Source organism: Kogia breviceps, chromosome 8 (genome assembly GCF_026419965.1).
Source record: "Kogia breviceps isolate mKogBre1 chromosome 8, mKogBre1 haplotype 1, whole genome shotgun sequence".
NCBI lineage: Eukaryota > Metazoa > Chordata > Mammalia > Artiodactyla > Physeteridae > Kogia > Kogia breviceps.
The window spans coordinates 32,111,486-32,131,729 of NC_081317.1; the positions used below are offsets into that span (position 1 = coordinate 32,111,486).

The 20,244-nt window shown below is 34.7% G+C and overlaps 1 protein-coding gene across 2 annotated transcripts in view; it reads left to right on the forward strand.

Moving 5' to 3' along the window:
• SMC2 (structural maintenance of chromosomes 2) overlaps nt 1-13,196 on the forward strand; it is a 624,541-nt gene extending 611,345 nt beyond the window's left edge. For both annotated transcript variants that reach the window (XM_067041100.1, XM_067041102.1), the window contains 5 exons: nt 1,883-2,083; nt 4,384-4,500; nt 7,823-7,983; nt 11,220-11,367; nt 12,258-13,196. In XM_067041100.1, the coding sequence (XP_066897201.1) occupies nt 1,883-2,083; nt 4,384-4,500; nt 7,823-7,983; nt 11,220-11,367; nt 12,258-12,416 (786 nt within the window). In that variant the 3' untranslated portion in view covers nt 12,417-13,196. The remainder of the gene's footprint in view (nt 1-1,882; nt 2,084-4,383; nt 4,501-7,822; nt 7,984-11,219; nt 11,368-12,257) is intronic.
• The last annotated feature ends 7,048 nt before the right edge of the window (nt 13,197-20,244 follow it).

Sequence of the window (20,244 nt, forward strand, 5' to 3'; positions counted from 1 at the left end):
CGTTTTTACCCTTGATCAAATTCTTGCCTCTGGGTTGAAATATTCTGGTAAATTGCTCAATGAAGACCTTACTATAAATGGCAGAACTACTGTGTAACATAATTCTGAGGCTTACAACTATGTTAACTGCTCCTCAGCAATCACCAAGAGGCAAAAATGTTTTATTTTTAAATTTAATTTCAGGTGTTTATTCCATCTACAAGATGTCTTTAACCAAATATTGAGTGGTCTCCTATGGAAATGACTGGTTTTTATCCCCAGTTGCTCATAGAACTAGTTATTAATGTATTAGTAGTAATAATATATATTCTCTACCTTATCGCAAATTGAATTTAGGGAACTCAGAGAAATATACACAGGCAACTTCTAAAATAACGTCTTACTTGGTTTCTGGATGTCCTTATGAGGATCGGTTATAGTCAGTTTTAGCAGCCTCATTTGAAATCTGATGTTTTGCCAAGCAGTTATCTTTTTGACGTTATCCCACAGTTTTTTGGTCACTCTTGAAGTTTCTTTCATGTGTCACAGTGCCTTAAGTACTTTAGAGAAAATACATGGTTTTGTAGAAATTCGTTGTTTAGTTAAGAGATTGCATTTATGTGGTCTTAGTAATTCACTTAGCATGTTTTCTTACTGGTATGTAACAGTTTGGTGCCTTTTAAATCTTTTTAACATCATAAAAATACAAGAGATTTAATTTCAAAAAGATAAGAACATATGAAACAGTCTTCCACCCTCTCTGAAAGAGCCATGAGTATCTGTTCAGGTTCATTACTTAGTTTAAAAAACATTTTTTTATGGCCACGTCATAATATCCTAGTATTTTCTTAGTATTGCTTTCCTAGTAGCCTCCTATTAGTGGATTCACTGAATTATTACCAATGCTAATATTACTGTTAATGTTTTTTTTTATAATTGAAAACGCTAGTATTGGTGATTGCTAGGGGATTTTATTTACAGTTGAGGGAAGGGGGCAGAAAGAAGGACTTGTAAGTGGAACTGCTAAAAAGTCAAGGATTCTTTGAAATACATAGTTTATCAAATATTTATTGCCTACTGTGCCAGGCACTAAAGATATAAGAATGAGCAACATGAACACAGAATGTGTTCATAGAGCTTACAGATCAGCAGGAAAGAAATGATTATTTTACTTTGGATTCTAGGGGTGAGACTGTACATATGGAATTAATAAGGATGATTGAAGAGGATTCGATTCTACCAGTCAGAACCAACCTTGAAAAATTCTAGGAGAAGAAAGTCTTCCTTAAGCACTATAATTAAAAAACTTTAATTGGTTATATTATATGAAGAAGTATTTTACTGTGCCTTGTCAAAAGAGGGTGACAAGGGGATAGAGTCAATATTTAGGACAGTTTTTTACTTAGATTATAATTTCCAGAAGAATTACTAGATATCACTCAGGATTAGGCTGCCATGATTTTACCAAATCTGTGACTTAAGTGTTCTTATAAGACTTATAACTTTCACAAGTTGTTTTTTGAAGCAATAGATTGAATTTGGTAAAATCTGGAGCCTCATCTGATTTATATTTCATTATAATGGAGATGTTCTATATATGTATGCGTGTGTACACACACACACACACACTTTGTAACGGTTTCTCTTGAGTTGGCTCTTACTCTAATGCTTGAGTAATAGGAAGGTCTTTTTCTATATAGTCTCAAGTTTCTTACCTATCCTCCAGGTAAAAATATTCATACTTATTATAGGTTCACTGTCAACAGTGAATCTCATTTTTTCCAAATGTGTCATTGTGGGATTTTTTTTTCCAAAATGTTTGGTTTTAAATTAGTAAATATTTAAGGAACTGATTTTTAAATATAGGTTTGTAAGCAATGATATCATTATCACATGTGACTAGGTGTCCAAAATGTTGAAAGATTATGACTGGATTAATGCAGAGAAACACCTCTTTGGGCAACCCAATAGCACCTATGATTTCAAAACTAACAACCCAAAAGAAGCTGGTCAGAGACTTCAGAAGTTGCAAGAAATGAAGGAGAAACTAGGAAGAAATGTCAACATGAGAGCTATGAATGTACTGACAGAAGCTGAAGAGCGGGTAAGTCACTTTGCTATGACTCTTTGGCCACTTCAGAATATGAGTCGCATTGATGGCTTCACATGACCCCTGAGGCGATTATTAGAGTCAATCTTTTACTTGATGCTTTTGATAACTTGTTGTCTTTGTGTTTTCCCTTTCTCCCTTTTCAGTTATTTCTTTTCTTATTTCATTCTTTTTGCATCATCAGTTATATATTCTATTTTACCTTGAATGACTTTTCCAACTCCTTTCTTATTTTTGGTGTAAATAAAAACAACATTTTTGATCATGTTAGCTCTTCACATTTCTATCATTTCTTTCACTTACCTTTTTGAAATGTTTTGAAAAATAGAGTACAGGTTTCCCCCACTGTCCAAAAGTAGCGCCAATCCTCAAACTATTCCTGTGAAATGGTATAAAGCAAAGAAGCAATTACTTTAGGGCATATCTTGCTAACAGATGCACAAAATAAACTGAGATAAAGCACAGATGCTCATAGACACAGTTCAAAACTCTGGCGGCTTAATGCTGAGATGCTTAGTGTTGTTCTCTATGAGGAGCTTGATGGTGCCACTCTCCCTGCTTGGGGTGTGTGCTGCTTCTCTAAGGGCTCACTGCAAAACACATGCTGAACACTATTTGTGCTTTTTACCTTTTCTTGTAAAAGTGGGGGATACCTGTATCCTGCTGTCGGCCTCCTCACAGGCAGTCACTCCATAACTCCTGTCTTCCTTTGACTCCAGTATATGCTGGAACCATCACATAAGTAAATGGCTAAAATTGTTATATACATAAACACTATTTTACTCATCTGTAAATGCAGCAGCATCTTCTCTGTTTTAATGCTCTCAGTTACTTGATAATGTTATCCATCTCCCCTACCTTTTATAGTCTGCATGTCCCTAGAAAAACCCAAAGGAGAAAGCAGTTCCTATTCTTGATGGCTCCATAGGAAACAGCAATCTGAGTAATTTTATATTATACCTTCTTTAATTCTGTAAAATTCTGTTTGAATTTGTATAACAGAGTTAATGAGAGCTCTGTAAAAATGGAAATACTTACGAGCTCAATCACTTTTAACAAATATTTTGGTAACAGGTTTTTTTAAACTGTTATTGACATTAGTATCTACAGAGAATCTATATTAGATTAGATGCTGAACAGTCTAATAATGCACATGCTGTGATCTCTCTATAAAATGTTCCTGCTGGTTTACATTTCTCCATTAAAGCTTTGCAATATATGGCATCTTTTTGGAAAGGAAATATTTTGTCTGAATTTGAGTTGCTTAACATCATGAAACTTGTTTACTTCCATTAGATAATGATAACTGGGGCTAATATTTTTTTTAAAGAATTTACCAACTCCCACCTCCTTACCAGAGACAAAGGCTCTATTGTTGATCAGCAGCTGGCCTTTTGCTTTTTGCTATATTTTGTGTCACCACATATAAGAAACTATATGGAATTATGCAAGGAGTAGGATAAAAATATGGCCAAGCTCCTAAAACCTCCTCACCACAAAGGAGAGGAATGGCAAGGAAACTAGCAAGACTGGCATGAGTTTTTCAGAGAGAATTTGAAGCTCCTTGAAATGTGAGGCTTTGAGGAGAAATAAGTTAAAATGATTTTTAGAAAGTTCTGCTGCTGCTCATGGTTTATTCTCCCTCTGTTGCCTCCCTCACAATTTTTTTTCAGTAAATTTCTACATTAACCAGGAAGGCTACTTTGAAGATGTGATGTTCAAGTGGAAACTTGAGGCACCTATTATGTCAGAAATAGAGGAAGAACAATGCAAGGGCCATAAGGCTACAGTGAGCTTATTTTCACAAAACTGAAAAAAAGAGACCATATAGCTGGAGCCTGGGGAGGAGTGTGACGCCAAAAATTCAGAGATAAATAAGATCCAGTTTATGTAGGACTTTATACATCACGGTGAAGAATTAAAATTTTATTTGTGTCACCGCTAAGACTGACCTTGCTTCTTAAGCATGCAGGGCTACTTTTGAGTTTACATATGACAAATTTTCCTTTTTGCCTTGGCTGCTAGGAAGATAAGGGAATATTAATGGAGTCAAAATATTTCAACAGCTTGTACTATAAATTCTCAGTTATAGTAATTGAATTTTACATATAGATGATATATTTACTTTCCTTAATTTGGCTTACATTATAACTCAATGTAGTATATCTTTTTGGTAAGTAGGAATTGTATATATTGCATATAAAAATAACGAAATGTCTTTATTCTTGACTGAAATCTAGAATATAAAGAAAATTTTTTGTTTTCCCAATTAAGTATGCCTTTTATCTTACTAGTATAATGACTTGATGAAGAAGAAGAGAATTGTAGAAAATGACAAATCCAAAATCCTTGCAACTATAGAAGACCTTGACCAGAAGAAAAACCAAGCCCTAAATATTGCTTGGCAAAAGGTATTTGAACCAAAAATTGTATCATTTATTCTGTATGAGGCAAGGATGAAAGATAAAGTCCATAGGGTTGTACTCTAAGATGAATTTGAAATAGCTAAGTTTTGTTTGAGGAACAGCTCAGACCTTAATTAAAACTTTGTAGGCTTTTTAAAGCATTTTGTCCTTTTGGACTTTACTACTGATTTGCAAAGGTAAGTTGTGTCATTTCATCATGCTCTCATAGTCAACTTCTCTGGTTCCTAAGCTATATTAAATTTCTAATTTTCTAGATTTCTACATTTTTCCTTCTTACATCATTTGCCGGGTCTGGGTTACTGTTTACCCTCCTTCTTATGAGATCATAGGTTCTAATATTGGACAGTACCTAAGGTTTCTTCCAAATATCTGCTATAGTCCCACTCATCCTCTGCTTAAAACTGGAAGCATTGTCTGTTTCACATTGGGGAAGCTCTGTTGGAAAACCTCTCCAAACGACCCCTTCAGTTCTTAGCTCTTCAGTTTCTCTTGCCCAGACTCACAGAGGTCAAATTTTAGTTCTGAGAATGTTTCTATAGCAAGACTGTGTATTCCTTACCACTTAAAATTAATTGCATTTCAGAATTCATAAGTATTAGGCATTCTTAGATTTTTAGCGAAGGATTTTTATACATGTTAGATTAATAATTACAAAATTATAAATATTAATTTTATACAATTATAATTAAGGCAGTTATGTCCATTTTACATGAATTATCTTAATTCCATAACTTTGATAATTATTATCTCTATTTTACAAATGAGGAAACAAAAGCTTAGAAAGGTGAAATAGCCTAATATCATATAACAGTCAAAAGGTAGAAAAAGTGGAATTCTCTTTTCCTAATTATAACTAAAGTTAACATTGCCTTTTGTTGCTTTTTAAGAAGTAGAACTGGGTAATAAACAAGGAAGTTCAGTATTCATTTCCAGGATTCATATGCAACAGAATCCCAGTTACCATTTTTGTTTTGTTTCATGACAACTTTGGCAGATTTCAAGGTTCTTTACTATTATGTCTACTTCCCTGGCTGCATAGATTTGTCTCCTTTAGGATAATTCCTTAGCCTCTTCTGTGAAGTTTTCCTATATCTACCATAGAAAAAGACTCCTCCTCAAGATTCCATAGTTACTATGCTGTTTGGTACTTTAACAAGCCTGGGCCTCTGGGATTTAACTGGCACCTTACCTCTTTTTCTCTTTTTAATTCTTCGGGAACTTTATTTTTGGTAATGGCAGAACAATTATGTCTTTCAATTGCGTTGTTTTTCCTGCTCTACAACTTATTTTCAGTGTTCAGTCTCCCTGTAGTATTTGTCTTTTTAAAAATGCTTGCAAAAAGTTGGCCCCATTATTCTTGCACAATATGTGGATTAAACACTAGATCTGAGAGATTCTGTCTTTTGTTTTCCCCATGGTTCCTGGATTTAGTGTGAGTACAAATTTATCTTTTAAACTGATTTTTTCCCCAGTCTCTAAAGTTCTCCCAAAGCAAGTAAATTTATTGAGTGCTTATGATATATGTCAGGCGCTATTCTCCTATTAATTTTCCCACTTAATTCTCAAAGTAACCTAATGAAGGTAGGTACTATTATTATCAGCATTACATTACTTCCTTATGGCTTCAAGTATAGTTGATTCACAAAGCCAGAGTATTTTAGGCACTGGTTGTGTTTTTTGCTTTTTTGTTTCCTTCTTAGCCTTATTGGAATTTCAAAATGCAGTTTATTTCCTGTCTATATTCTTCTCTACCCATTAACTGATAAGTTTGTCTTTTCCCTTTTGGAGGAATTTCCACATGGGATCCATAGTCATCTTTGGGATTTAGTAGCATTTAGTAGTCTTAGTTTTGAGCTGCCTCTCTCCTGCCTGGTCAAAAAATTTTAAAAAGAAAAAGGTGTTTATAAGTAGTGTGCTATCTTCTGTCATTCTCGTAGAAAAGACAGCGATCCTCTCCTCATTGTGATGAACCTTGCCTAGCTCTGGAAATCTATCCCAGATAAAACTATAATCTACTTTCTCTGTGTAGTATATTAGCATGTGTGCAGTTGTTCTTAAGATATGTGTTCCATAGTAAATTTATATTTAGGACACTGTTTATGTCTAGGAGATTTCCTTATTACTACAAATATTCATAAAAAGTGTATTTGCACTTGAATTTTATACTTGAAGGTGGAGATTTCCCTTGAGAACATGGATGTCAAATCCTCGTGTGTGTGTGCACGTGTGCATGCATGTATACATTCTCAATTTTGTCTGCTGAACTCTCTAAGATTATTAGTTATGTCTTCGAAGACAGATGGCTGAATTCTCAAGGCATTGATCAAGAGTGTATGCCCCAAAATTACTCAGTTACAGTCTAGAATATTGGTCCTAAATCTCTGTGTAATCTTCTGCTGAGCTTTTATGGCAATAGGCCAAATAGCTTCTATAGCCTTTTTCTTTTGGGGCTCAATCCTGTTCCTGTCCCTTGATACCTTAACTTCTTTGGCTTTGAGAAGAAGCATAGAAAAGGACCATTGATCACCTTTAACAGATCTGCTTTGATTTCATGCCTCTTTTTCTCCTAGACTTCACCCTGATCTTAGGCTTCTTAAAGTTAGCTGATAACCACAGGCCTTACCGTACCAGTCAAAAGAAAACAGATTTTTTTAAGAGAACATTTTATGCCATAAAGAGTTTTTGTTTTTCTTATCCAGCTGAACGTTCAATCTCCTATATCATCCAATTGTGTGTCTCTGAGGGTTCCAGCAACCATGGCCTTTTTTTTTTTTTTTTTTTTTGCAGTATGTGGGCCTCTCACTGTTGTGGCCTCTCCCATTGCAGAGCACAGGCTCAGCGGCCATGGCTCACGGGCCCAGCCGCTCCACAGCACGTGGGATCCTCCCGGACCGGGGCATGAACCCATGTCCCCTGCATCGGCAGGCGGACTCTTAACCACTGCGCCACCAGGGAAGCCCAACCATGGCCTTTTGTAGTATCAGAACTTCATGGTAGAGTTAGAGGTATAGCCTCTAGTTTCCCCTGGAAGTTAGAGCAAAGTTCAGTAAACTCTTTCTGTAAAGGGACAGATAAGTATTTCAGAGCCATATAGTCTGTGTTGCAACCACTAGACTATATTGCTGGCAGCCATAGACAATACATAAATGAACGGGCATGGCCAGATTTGTCACATGGACCATAACTTGCCAACCTCAGATCTAGGGTAACAGACAACAAAATGCTCCTGCTGGTTTGCATATATACACATCACTTGATTCTTCTTGGAAAACCTTCTCTGATATTTTAATATCATTTTTTTATCCAGGTGAACAAGGACTTTGGATCTATTTTTTCCACTCTTTTGCCCGGTGCTAATGCTATGCTTGCACCACCAGAAGGGCAAAATGTATTGGATGGTCTGGAGTTTAAGGTTGCCTTAGGAAATACTTGGAAAGAAAACCTAACTGAACTTAGTGGTGGTCAGAGGTGAGTGAGTAATCCCTTTGCAATAATCCTCTTATTTTATTATAGTCCAATATCTCATTGCCTCCCAATTTGATTTCAGATTTGCTTTGTTATCTTTGCATGTAGAATTTAAGGAGCCTAATATGTGAGACGACAAATTTTGGTTAGGACATTTGATTAACATAGTAGGCAACAAAGTAGAAATAAGGATTAGCAACTAGAAAACTAGACAAAATACATGAGAAACAATTACTTTCAGACATTGGAAAATGGATAACCCAGGAGCTACCTGAGAGAAATGAAACAAAAATGCTGAGTCCAGTGTTTACCCTAGCTTTCTCCCTAGGAGCAATTTTTTTTTTTTTTTTTTTTTTTTGCGGTACGCAGGTCTCTCACTGCAGTGGCCTCTCCCATTGCGGAGCACAGGCTCCGGACGCACAGGCCCAACGGCCATGGCTCACAGGCCCAGCCGCTCCACGGCACGTGGGATCCTCCCGGACCGGGGCACGAACCCGTGTCCCCTGCATCGGCAGGCGGACTCTCAACCACTGCGCCACCAGGGAGGCCCCTAGGAGCAATTTTTTGACTGCAGATACAGGGAGGGAAACCCACACAAAGCCCAGTAGTCTTACTAAATGAAGGAAACAGATTAGAATTTGGGGAAGCCCCAGAGAGCTACACCTTAGCATTATTACATTTGCACTATCCCTAAAGTGAAGGCTATTTTAGACACCCCTTAGCAAAGGTTCATTTCAGGCCCAAAATGCTTTAAAGACAGACAACAAAGTTGAGACTGTAAACATAATCACAGTGTTCAGCATCTAATAAAAATTACTAGAGAGAAATCGAGAAAATATGATTCATAACCTAGAGGAAAAACAGACCCAGAAATGACAGGTGATGAAACTAGCAGACAAGGAGGTTAAAGAGTTACATTAACTATTTACAAGGAAAAAAGAATGTGATGAGAGAAATAGAAGCTATCAACGAAGAATCCAGTGGAACGTCTAGAGATAAAAAATATACCTGAAAGGAAAAGTTTACTGCATAAGATTAACAATGGATTCGACAGAATAAAAGACTCAATTTGAAGACATATCAATAGAATCTATTCAAGCCAAGCTTAGAAACACAAAACTGTGAAAACAAAAAGAGCTTCAGTGACCCGTGGGGCAATATTGAGAGATCTAACATACATGTAATTGGAGTTTCAAAGGGAGAGGAAGAGGTAAAACAGAAAAAAAAACACAAAAAAATAATGGCCCCAGATTTTCCAGATTTGATGACTTCTGTAAACCCACATACTTGATTTCTGTGAACCCCAGGTAAGATAAACACATACCCCCCCCCCCTTCCTGCACATATAGAAACACAGCAAGGCATGTCGTATAAAGTTGCTGAAAACCAGTGATTAGGAGAAAAATCTTAAAAGCAGTCAGAGGTAAAAAGGCATATTAAGTGCCAAGGAGCAAAGAAGAATGACTTTAGACTTCTTGTTAAAAACTATGCAAGCCATTATAAAGCAGAAACTAACACACCATTGTAGAGCAATTATACTCCAATAAAGATGTTAAAAAAAAAATCTATGCAAGCCAGAAGTCTGGAACAACATCTTTAAAGTGCTAAAAGAAAAATGTGTCAACCTAGAATTCTGTATCTAGTAGAAAAATTCTTCATATTGAAGGCAGTATATTTTTTCAAAAAAACAAAAGGTGGAAGAATTTGATTCTGACAGAACTGTACAAGTTAAAGGAAGTTCTCTGGTGAAAGGAAAATGATACCAAATGGAAACCTGGATCTACATAAATGAAAGAAGAGTACTGGAAATAGCATGTTCTGGGCTTCAGGGAAGTTTCTCCCAGCCTTACACAGTGATTCAGACAATCAGTATATTGAGAGAAACTTAGAAGGTCATTTGGCCTAACTTCTTAACTGCAGAGAGCCAAATAATTAAAACCTCCTGAGAGAAAATTGTGAATATCAGTATAATTGAAGATGCTTATTAATTTTGTATTTTTTTCCCCTGCAGGATGTACAGACCACAGTTCTTGAATTGTTCTCATGTGCTCTATGCCATCATGTAACTCTTCTCTTATGGATGTAGAAAACACTAAGACCTGTTAATTTCTCTTATGAAATCTTTTGTCATTTTTATGAATAGACGTCCACTCTTTTTCATTATTGATAAAATTCCTAAATATTTTAAGTCAAAAAAGACAGCTTCTGTTGCCTGTCACTCAAAGTTGAATTCCACAATTTAGATCACAGCATCTTTGTTTTTGCCAAAGTCCTAGAAACTTTTTTTGAGCAAAAGAGAGAATGTATGCTTATTTTCTTACTGGAACCTAAAAATTATTTCCATAATTAAGATGATATAAACCTATTTTCAGATATACCACAATCCAGCATAGTAGTTTAACTCTTGATGAGTTGTTTTTAAGCTCAGTGCCTTAAATATTTGGTACAGAGAAAGACACTGAAAAGTAATTTTAGGTTTTTTGAGTGACCTCAGCTACCCTCTATAGCAGTAAAGATCAATTTGTTTGGTTTTTATTTTACTGTTTCGTTCATTTCCTTTGCTAGAAATTTTGGTTTCACCTTCCTAGACCCCCTCTACTTATACACACAATTTTTTTTCCCTACTTACATGTTTCTTAATAAATACCCTATTGGAATACAGTAAGCATGAGACTATTTACTCCAGTGCTGTATGCCAAGAGATATTTGAAGTTATAGAATTAAGTGTGCTACAGATGTTACTGTAATTTTAATCATATTTTAAAATAATTCTAAACATTTGTATTACAATAAACAAGGCTTTTTAATGAAATATTTAAGAAAAATATAAGAATTGTTATATTTCTTCATTCCAGACTAGAACAAAAACAGCTATAGTTAAAGGAGATATAGAAAAGAACTGAAAAAGAGTTTCAGGGAGAGAGAGAGAGAAAACTATTAACACTAATATGATCTCAAGGTTAGGTGCCAAATATAACATCCTAATTATCTGACAGGAAAGAAGAATATATACCTGTTTTATTCAGAATAAAACTTGTTGAAGAGAGGGAAAAATGGAAAGCTAAAGAAACATTTTAATGAAACAAAAGCTTTCAAGTTGGAAACTTAAGATTCTTTTTTCTGTAACTATCTTTCAGCTAAATCGACACTATTCATAATAGTAACAGGATAGCAGATTTGCTTCAGTGCTTTGGTAAAATCAAGTTCTGACAGCTTTTCTTTCGGCCCTCTTTTCTTAGGTCTTTAGTGGCTTTGTCATTAATACTGTCCATGCTCCTCTTCAAACCTGCCCCAATTTACATCCTGGATGAGGTAGATGCAGCCTTGGATCTTTCTCATACTCAGAATATTGGACAGATGCTACGTACTCATTTCACACATTCTCAGGTAAGAACCAAAGAAAGTCTCAGAATAGTTCTAGTGTTTGTTTTCTAAAACTTTTTTAGTAATGGTCAGTATAAATAAGATACTCGGCATTGAGAAATACTAGGGTGTTATGTATCTCTTTAAATATATTTCTATTAAATGGGTATAGAAGGAAAGAGGGTTTTGTCTCTTATTAAAGAGCCTGGAATTATAAATTACAAGTTGTAACATGAGGGAGAATCTAATTTTTTTGTAATTTGGAATTTTTTAGGGTAATTATTTTCTCTAGCTTAGCTGCCAGAACATGCACAATCAAAACAAGACTGTTTCAAGGATACACCTGAAAAATATATCAGAAAATCATGTGGCACTTGATGGGGTACTCTTCATTCCTCCTAGAAAATAGATTTTAAAAACCCTTGAAGCTAAAAACAGTTTTTATTGAACTGTTGCTGCAGGAACTAAGGCTACTAAATATGATTGTATAGATAATGCATTGAACAATTCTGGGGGCTTCACTTACCATAGTTATCATAGACTGTGTATTTATTGTGGCAGTTTTTTAGCAGCTAACAGTGGCATTCAGAGCTAGCAACAAGACAGTGATACTAACTGGAGAAGATAGCAACAAGCAGCCAACCAGCAGAAGATAGTAACTTGGGTAATGAAGTACTCAAAGTAAAATTAAGGGACTCCTAAAACTGCGTATCGAAAGAATTCATTGAGATGCCTAATAATAACTATTTGTTACGTGCATTTGAGGATGTGCATATGCATGGAGCCAAGCATTTAAAGCAATAACAAAATCAAAGTTATCTCCAAATGATTCTTAACCTCAGTATAAAAAGAGTGAACTTCTTCAAGGATACTGCAAAAAGTACTTTTTATGCTGTTTTTCTTTTTCCCTTAAGTTCATTGTGGTGTCCCTAAAGGAAGGTATGTTCAACAATGCAAACGTCCTTTTCAAAACCAAGTTTGTGGATGGTGTTTCTACAGTAGCCAGATTTACTCAGTGTCAAAATGGAAAAGTTCCAAAGGAAACCAAATCCAAGGCAAAAGGACCCAAATGATCACATATGGAAGTTAAAAGTACAAATTTATTCTTTCACCTTGACTTATTTTTTAAACATGAACTTTTTAAGAACTTGGGATTCATGTAATTTGTTCATATAAAAAATTTAATATTTTGTTACCTAACCCATTTTCTCTTTATAATCACTTATAAATGAGCATAAATTCCTCTGTTCTGAATTAGTGTTAACTATGGTCCAATAACTGTGATTGTGATTTTATGTATGTCATCAAATGTTTTTTCTTACACAAGTCTTTTATATATTAGGGAGCCAGAGATACCTATTTGGTGGTAAATTTTGTATGTAAAAGCAAAATTACAAAGAAACAGATGAAATTAAATTATAGGATAAATATAGCTGATAATCAGCTTTTAATAATTAGCTAATTCCTACGGTAATATTTGTGTGTTTTCTATTGCTAATAATGTCATTCAGGTAAGGAAGAATTGTAAAGCAAGTAATTGGACCAACGAAGGGAACACAAAGAAAGCTATTAGGCATGCACTGAGTTATTTGTGGTTAGTTCCTTGAGGACAATGCCAGATCCTTGATTTAGACTCAGATGGGAAGCAGATCTTAAAAGATTCCTGTCATTTTAATGATGTTTGAATATCATGTTTCTGTATGCTTAGTAATTGGTCAGTGCAGTCTTGTCTTTTTAAAAATCTTTGAGTATTTTAATAAAAGCTTGGGAGAAAGGTATGTTGCATGTTGCTCTCTGTTGCAAGTTTATCTGAAGTCTCCTAATATTTTCAAAGATTTTTGTCAGCCTTTTCATAATCCAATCAATAACAATCTATTGGTGAGTGAGAATGTAGGATCCAATATATATAAATAAATAGATCCATCTGTTCTACCAAAAGGACTCAAAATTTGATGATGATTATATTTCTTAATGTCCTCTGCTTTCCAGCTTAAAACCATGAATTTCCTTTAAGATTTCAAAAGATGGCGCTAATAAACACCGTAAGAATACTATATATGGTTCTTACTATCTCTTAGTATGTCCCTAGAACCATGTGTTCCGAACTCCAAATCTTAAAAGTTCTGACACGATCTAATCTGACCTTGGGTATGTTATTTTGGCCCCACATTTCCTAATACTTGAGTCTCAGTTCCTTTGTGGTATCCTTTTCCTAATGTATGCTCATACTTCCTGGCCTGGGTTTAATACTTCTCATCCTTCATCCTCTTCTCATCCTTCATCCTCATATCATATCTGAGCATGTCAGATAACACCCAGGTAACTGATGCTGTGGGGCACATTGGAAAGACTGAATATGCAATTAGCTCTGTCCACTATGGGAGGAGGAGGAGACAAAGCTGTAAATGCTGAGTTACAGGAAGTCCAGTGTCACATGCAATAGACGTAAGTATATTTCTTTTCAAATGTTTTGCACATCATTTGCCAAAAAGAATTACATCGGTTCACACTGTCACCAATATAGTATGCCTGTTGACTAAAACCTAGTCAGACCTGGGTGTTAATTTTAATATTTCTAATTTACTAGTTATAAAATGGTATTTAATTGCTATTTGAATTATCATTTTTATAAGTAACTTGTGGGATTGAATATTTTGCATATGTACTAATTTTGTTTCCTCTGCTAACAGATTTTCTTTTTGTTTGTTTGCTTTCTGATAGAAATCCTCAAACATTAAATTTTTGTGAGTAATGTCATTATTCTTTGATTAGAGGGAACACATTAAGGGGAATGGGAACATTTGTCTCAAACATCTGCAATAATATGAGTAACTAATATTTATTGAGCTTTTTCTATATGTCAGACACTATTTTCATTTGCACACATTTTCACACTTAATCCTAGTAATCCTAGTAATAATCCAGTGAGGTAAGTAACTTATCATCAGCACTATATAACTGACGAAATTGAATTGAGCAGAGAAGTTAAGAAACTTGCCCACAGTAACAGTGTTCATACAGTTAGTGAATAGCAGAGCCAAGATACAAATTTTAGTAGTTGGTCTCCAGAACCTATTATACACTACCTCTCTGACAGCTCAAACATCTGCATTTATCGTACATAGTAAATTTAAAAGAGGTCTGGATGACTAGTATGCACAACATGTGAAAATTATCTTTAGGAAGAACCACCAACATTTGAAGAAAGGATTCCTTGTATTTTTGTTTTGGTATTTCATGTATGCTAACAGCAGGTGCAAAAGCAAAGACTTGAGAATCCCTCTTCCATATGGTGGAGTGATGTAACAGGCCAGTACTCCCACAGTCATGTCATTTGCAAATAAGAGTGATGAGAGCTGGCGTATTTGCCTTTTCCCCCAAATTAGGAGCATTCAGTCTTTCACCACTGAATATAATGTTAGCTCTAGGCCTTTGGTAGATACTCTTTATCAAAGTTAAAGAAGTTCCCCTCTATTCCAAGTTTGATCATAATTTTGTTATAGATGGGTGTTGAATTTTCTCAAATGCTTTTTCTGCATTGATATGACCAGATGACTTTTTCTTTACACCTGTTAATGTTATAAATTTACATTGCTTAATTTTTGAATATTAAACAAGCCTTGTATCCTTGGAATAAACCCCACTAGGTCATGATGTATATTTCTTTTTAGCTGTGGCTGGATTCTGTTTGCTAATAGTTTGATCATGATTTTTGTGAATATTCATGAGGGGCATTGTTCTGTAGGGTTTTTGGGGTTTTTTTTTTTTTTTTCTTCTACTTTTTGGTTTCAGGGTAATACTGGCTTTATAAAATGAATTTGGAAATGTTTCCTCTTCTGTTTTCTGGAGGGTTGTATAGAATTGGTATTCTTTATTTTGTAGAATTTTCCTGTGAAACCATCTGGGCCTAGAGATTGGGGAGGGGGGTGGTAAAATGAGTACAGTTTCTTTAATAGTTATTGGGCTATTTAAATTAGCTATTTCATATTGGGTTACTTATGATAGTTTGTATTTTTTGAGGAATTGTTTCATCTAAACTGTCAAATTAGTGTATAGAGGTTATGGCATTTCCTCATTATCCTTCTGAAGTCTTCAAGTTCTAAATTGATATCCCTTGTTTTATTCCTGATAATGGTACTTTGTGTCTTTTCTCTTTTTATCTTTGTCAGTCTTGCTGGAGATTTGTCAATTTTATTGTCTTCAAAGATTTTCTAATTTACATTTTGACTATTGAATTTTTTTGGAGTGTTTTTCTTAATATCCAAATACTTGGAGATTTTCCAGGGAGCTTTATTTTATTGATTTCTAGTTTAATTTTGTTATGGTCAGGGCTCATACATTGTATCATTTCAGTTTTTTAAAAAATTGTTAGAAAATGATAGATTTAAGTACTTCTATTAGAAAATTTTAAAAGATACAAATTCAGTGGTCTAAAGTTCACTTAATCTTTTTTCTAGATAAGAATAAACCCAAATTAAACAGATAGAAATAATAAAGTGTAAAAATCAACAATGTATAAGACAGAAGAACAATGGAGAAAATCAATGAAACCAACATCTGTTTCTCAAAATAGCAAGAAAATCAGTAGATCTCTAATTAGACCAATCAAGTAAACCAGAGAAATTACAAATCACAAATATCAGGAATGAAGGAAGAGTTGACACTATGGATCTTACCTTACTTAAAAGGATACAAAATTATGACCATTTTTATGCCAGTAAACTTGACAACTTAAGACAAAATAGAATTAGGAAAATAAAACTCACCAAAACTGACACAAGAAGAGACAAAACCTGAATAGCCTCACATCTATGAATACAATTGAAATTATTATTAAATACCTTCCCACAAAGAAAACTCCAATCCCATATAGTTCCTCTTGTAAATTTTTCCATTCAATGAAGAAATAACACCAATCATAATTATACAAAGTTTTTCAGAAAGTAGAGGTGGAGGGAATACTTCCAACTTATTTTATGAGGCCAGTGTTGTCTGATACTAGAACTTGACAAAGACATTACAAAACAAGAAAATAACAAGACAGTGGTCCTCATGAACATAGGAACAAAAATCCTGAAAATATTAGCAAGCCAAATCTAACAACATTTATAGAAGTTAAGCCATTTTCAAGTTTTTCAAAAGATGGTACTGACATTTATTTGGAAAAACAAGCATACACAAAGAGTAACTAAAAATGAGTCATAGACCCAAAAGTAGTTAAAACACTTCTAGAAGACCATTTAGGTGGCCATAGATCAGGCAAAGATTTCCTAGGACATAAACCATAAAAAAAAAAAAAAAAAAAAACATTAAAATTGAATTGAAAATCTCTTCAAAAGATAACAAAAAGACCACAGACTAGGAGAAATTATTTGCAGTGTACGGAGTTGACAGAGTTGAGTACAAGGTGTATAAAGAACTTACAACTAACATTGGATATTTGCATGAATGGTGCAAAAGCAATGGTAGGTAAAACTGCTGTCACTTGGCATAAATCAAGGCAGTGCCACACACTGTACAAGTAGTACTGATTGCATTCTTCACTTCCATTTATTTGAATTTTTTAAAAATGGCAGTTTCACTTGAGGGTATTTAATGAAGCTGTAAACGTTATATCTTAACATCCTGAGTACACGTCTTCAATAACCTGAGTGATAAAATGAGAATTATGTATAAAGCACATATCAAAACATGATTTTTTTTTCAGAAATGCAGTTATTTCAGTTGGGGTCTGAAGTAACCCTTTTCATGGAATTCCATTTTTACTTGAACAGATAGACTAAGACAAACTATAGTTATTAAGTCTATGGGATTTGGTAGACATTTGTCAAAAATGAACAAAGTGAGCCTGTCATAAGAACCTGACATTTTTGTTGCAAATAATAAAATTGTAGCTCTCAAATGAAAATTAGAATTTTGGCAACCTTGTATTCCTCATTGTGGACTTGACACATCTTCTCAATACTAAAGACTTTTCTGATAACACTGGTAGTAATATTAACACGTGGGATTTTTTTTAGATATTGTATTATGAAATGTGTTAACATTTTGAAGATCTGCATAACTCAGTGAATGGTATTTTCCAGTGACCAATGTGTGACGTTACAAAATCATGGATGGGTAAAATAGCTATTCTAATTACAGGAAAGACCACTGATTCTAGTGTTAGAAGGTAGGAGAACTTTTGATACAGTTTCAGATTCCACATAGCAACTGGCTTAAGAAGCTGTCACTTGTTGCATTTTGTTGTTAGTATCAAGAAAGAATATCTACATTATCTAATACTCCTCCCCTTCCCAACTATGTATTTATTCTCAACTCTAGACAGGAAACTTGAGTAAGTTGTATAAGTAGAAAGGGGTGGAAGCAGGATTTAAACTCAGACTGTCTAGCTGAAGAGCCATACTCCTAACCATTAGGATATAACAAACTGTAAGTTAGGTATACTCCCTGCTCTGTATCTGGAGCTGAGAACATTCACATTATTTTGCATAGGTGAGATTCTTATGTCACATGTCATGCATAGGTGGGAGCAAGGAGTGATATATTTAAATCCATTGTAGAGAACAAAGATTGCAGATTAGGCCTAAGGGTTTAGTGAGATAGTATGGCTACTAATCCCTAAAGGTGTGACAGTATGGTAGGCATGAGTGGTCCCTTTTCTCGCCACCAGTTAAGGACCAGAGTTTTCTTCAATGGCCTGAGGCTTCACGTATTATCCTTTACCACTTACCTGGGTTATAGGATGAGCTCTGTTACCTGATGGTCATTAAGCATCTAAAGTTCTTTTAAATCTCAAAGCTCACTCTTGCTCCATTCTGCATATTGGTCCTAGTGCACACTGCTGCCCTATTTAGACATTTTGGCATCCTAAGCCCTCTAATCACAGCCTATCTTAAACTGTCTTTATGAAGGAGCCCTACCCCACCTAATCTGCAACAGCTGCCACTCCTGAACACAGCTTTCTTCTCTATCTCTACGTTTTTGCACATGCTCTTCTCTCCACGTGGAACAGTTACTCTGTACCATCCTACCAACAGTGTACCCATTCCTCAAGATTCTGCTCAAAAGTCGCCACTTCTATGGATCCTTCTCTATTCCCATCCCCTTCAAATGGCATCAAAAAAGAGTCCAAAGTTGTAGTAACTGAACACGTCTTAGTTCTAGTAGATTATAAACTGCTGAGAGCATCTCTTTAGAGCTCATAACCTATTAGTGCCTTGATCTCAAAGATTATTTGCTTAATAAATGAGTATAAGGAATCAAAAGTTAAAGATGGAATAGACCATGGTATTAACTCATTACCACACTGGATTATCAAACTAACTAGAATGAGATAGGTTGACCCATATTTACTCTGAAAAGTTACTAGTAGGATTTTGTCAGGTAACCATGCTTGTTAATGAAGTGTCACAGTAAAATTTTATAAGCCAGGGTTTCGTGCTAGAGATTTTTTCCTCCAAAGAATTAAAAGAATTGATGATATCAGCCCTTTTATATATTATCTATTATTTCCTATTCTACTGATATTTTTGTGGTGTGAAAAGTATATAAATTGTCTAAACTATTGTATTCCAAAGTTGAAAGGTTTTTATTTCACATCAACTTTAATCAAAGACATAATTATAAATCCCTTAGTAACAGGTATAGAAGTTTGCTTCATTGTTAATTACTTAGGATTAAAAATCCACAGCAGATGTTAATTTGAAGAAAAGAAAAAGAAAAATCTAAAAGACTTTTATCCTGAGAGTGCTTCCAGCTCAGCATAAGGAGGCAGGTGTTAAACATACCCTGACTACCCGTGCTTTTGGGGACCAGAAAGCATGAATAATTTACTTTTATAAATAATTCCAATACATTAGCTTTATCTTCCACTCCCTCTCTCAAGTAATTTCCACCAGGGCTACATGAACCAAAACTGCACTGTGCTGCCAATCCACGGCCTATGCTCTTCCCTGGTGGGTTGCTATTGAAAACGTGAGAAGGCAAAATATAGATTCAGGATAAGGAGAGAAAAGAAAGGAAGAAAACAAGCATACATTGCACATAGTTTCACCTGTTACCTGATTTTAACAACAAAGTTGCTGTGATCATTCTCACAGATGAGAAAACAGGCTCAGAGAAGTTAATTTACCTCCTCAGTTAAGGTGCAGCAAAATCAGAATTTGAATATGTCTAACGCCAAAGATCATGATCTTTCAACTACACAACTGTTTCTAAAATATTATTTTAAAATGTAAATACTATTTAAAGGAAAAAAACTTTACACATAAGATTGACTTAAATATGTATAACTTTGAAATGAACTCCTTTTGCCTTCCATTCTCATAAAACTGTAAAATAACAAAAAATACAAAATAAGTACAAACCACCACAAAAACAAAGTTTAGCTCAATAACGTCTAATTATGCAGGTAAACGTGAAATAGTTAATGCTTAGAGTGAGACTCTGAAGAGCAGCATGTTAATGTGAATCTTGTAATGAATCATTTTCCCACTACTTTCCTCACTCTTCACCACATAAAACCTTGTATGGAACGCTATAATGTCATTTTCTCATCACCTGCTGGGTGTACATATTAAGAACACCTCGGTTCTCTTATTTCATAGCCTATTAAAATACCTCTACTTCATGCTAAAGAGATTGTTTTTAGAAGTATAAATGAAATCACCATGCAGTGCTTAATATGCAAGCTGTTGAGATGAGTCCCAAATATGTTATGTATGTCTTTTTAAACTTACCAAAATAAAAGCACAGAAATTTAACTGAAGGCATTACAGACCTGAGAATGTATCCTGAGATTGCTCCCCAGAGATCCTCAAATTGTAGTTTGAAAACGATTGCAGTATAGTATATCAAAGATATACTTACATAATTTGTATAGAGGATCATTATTCTCTA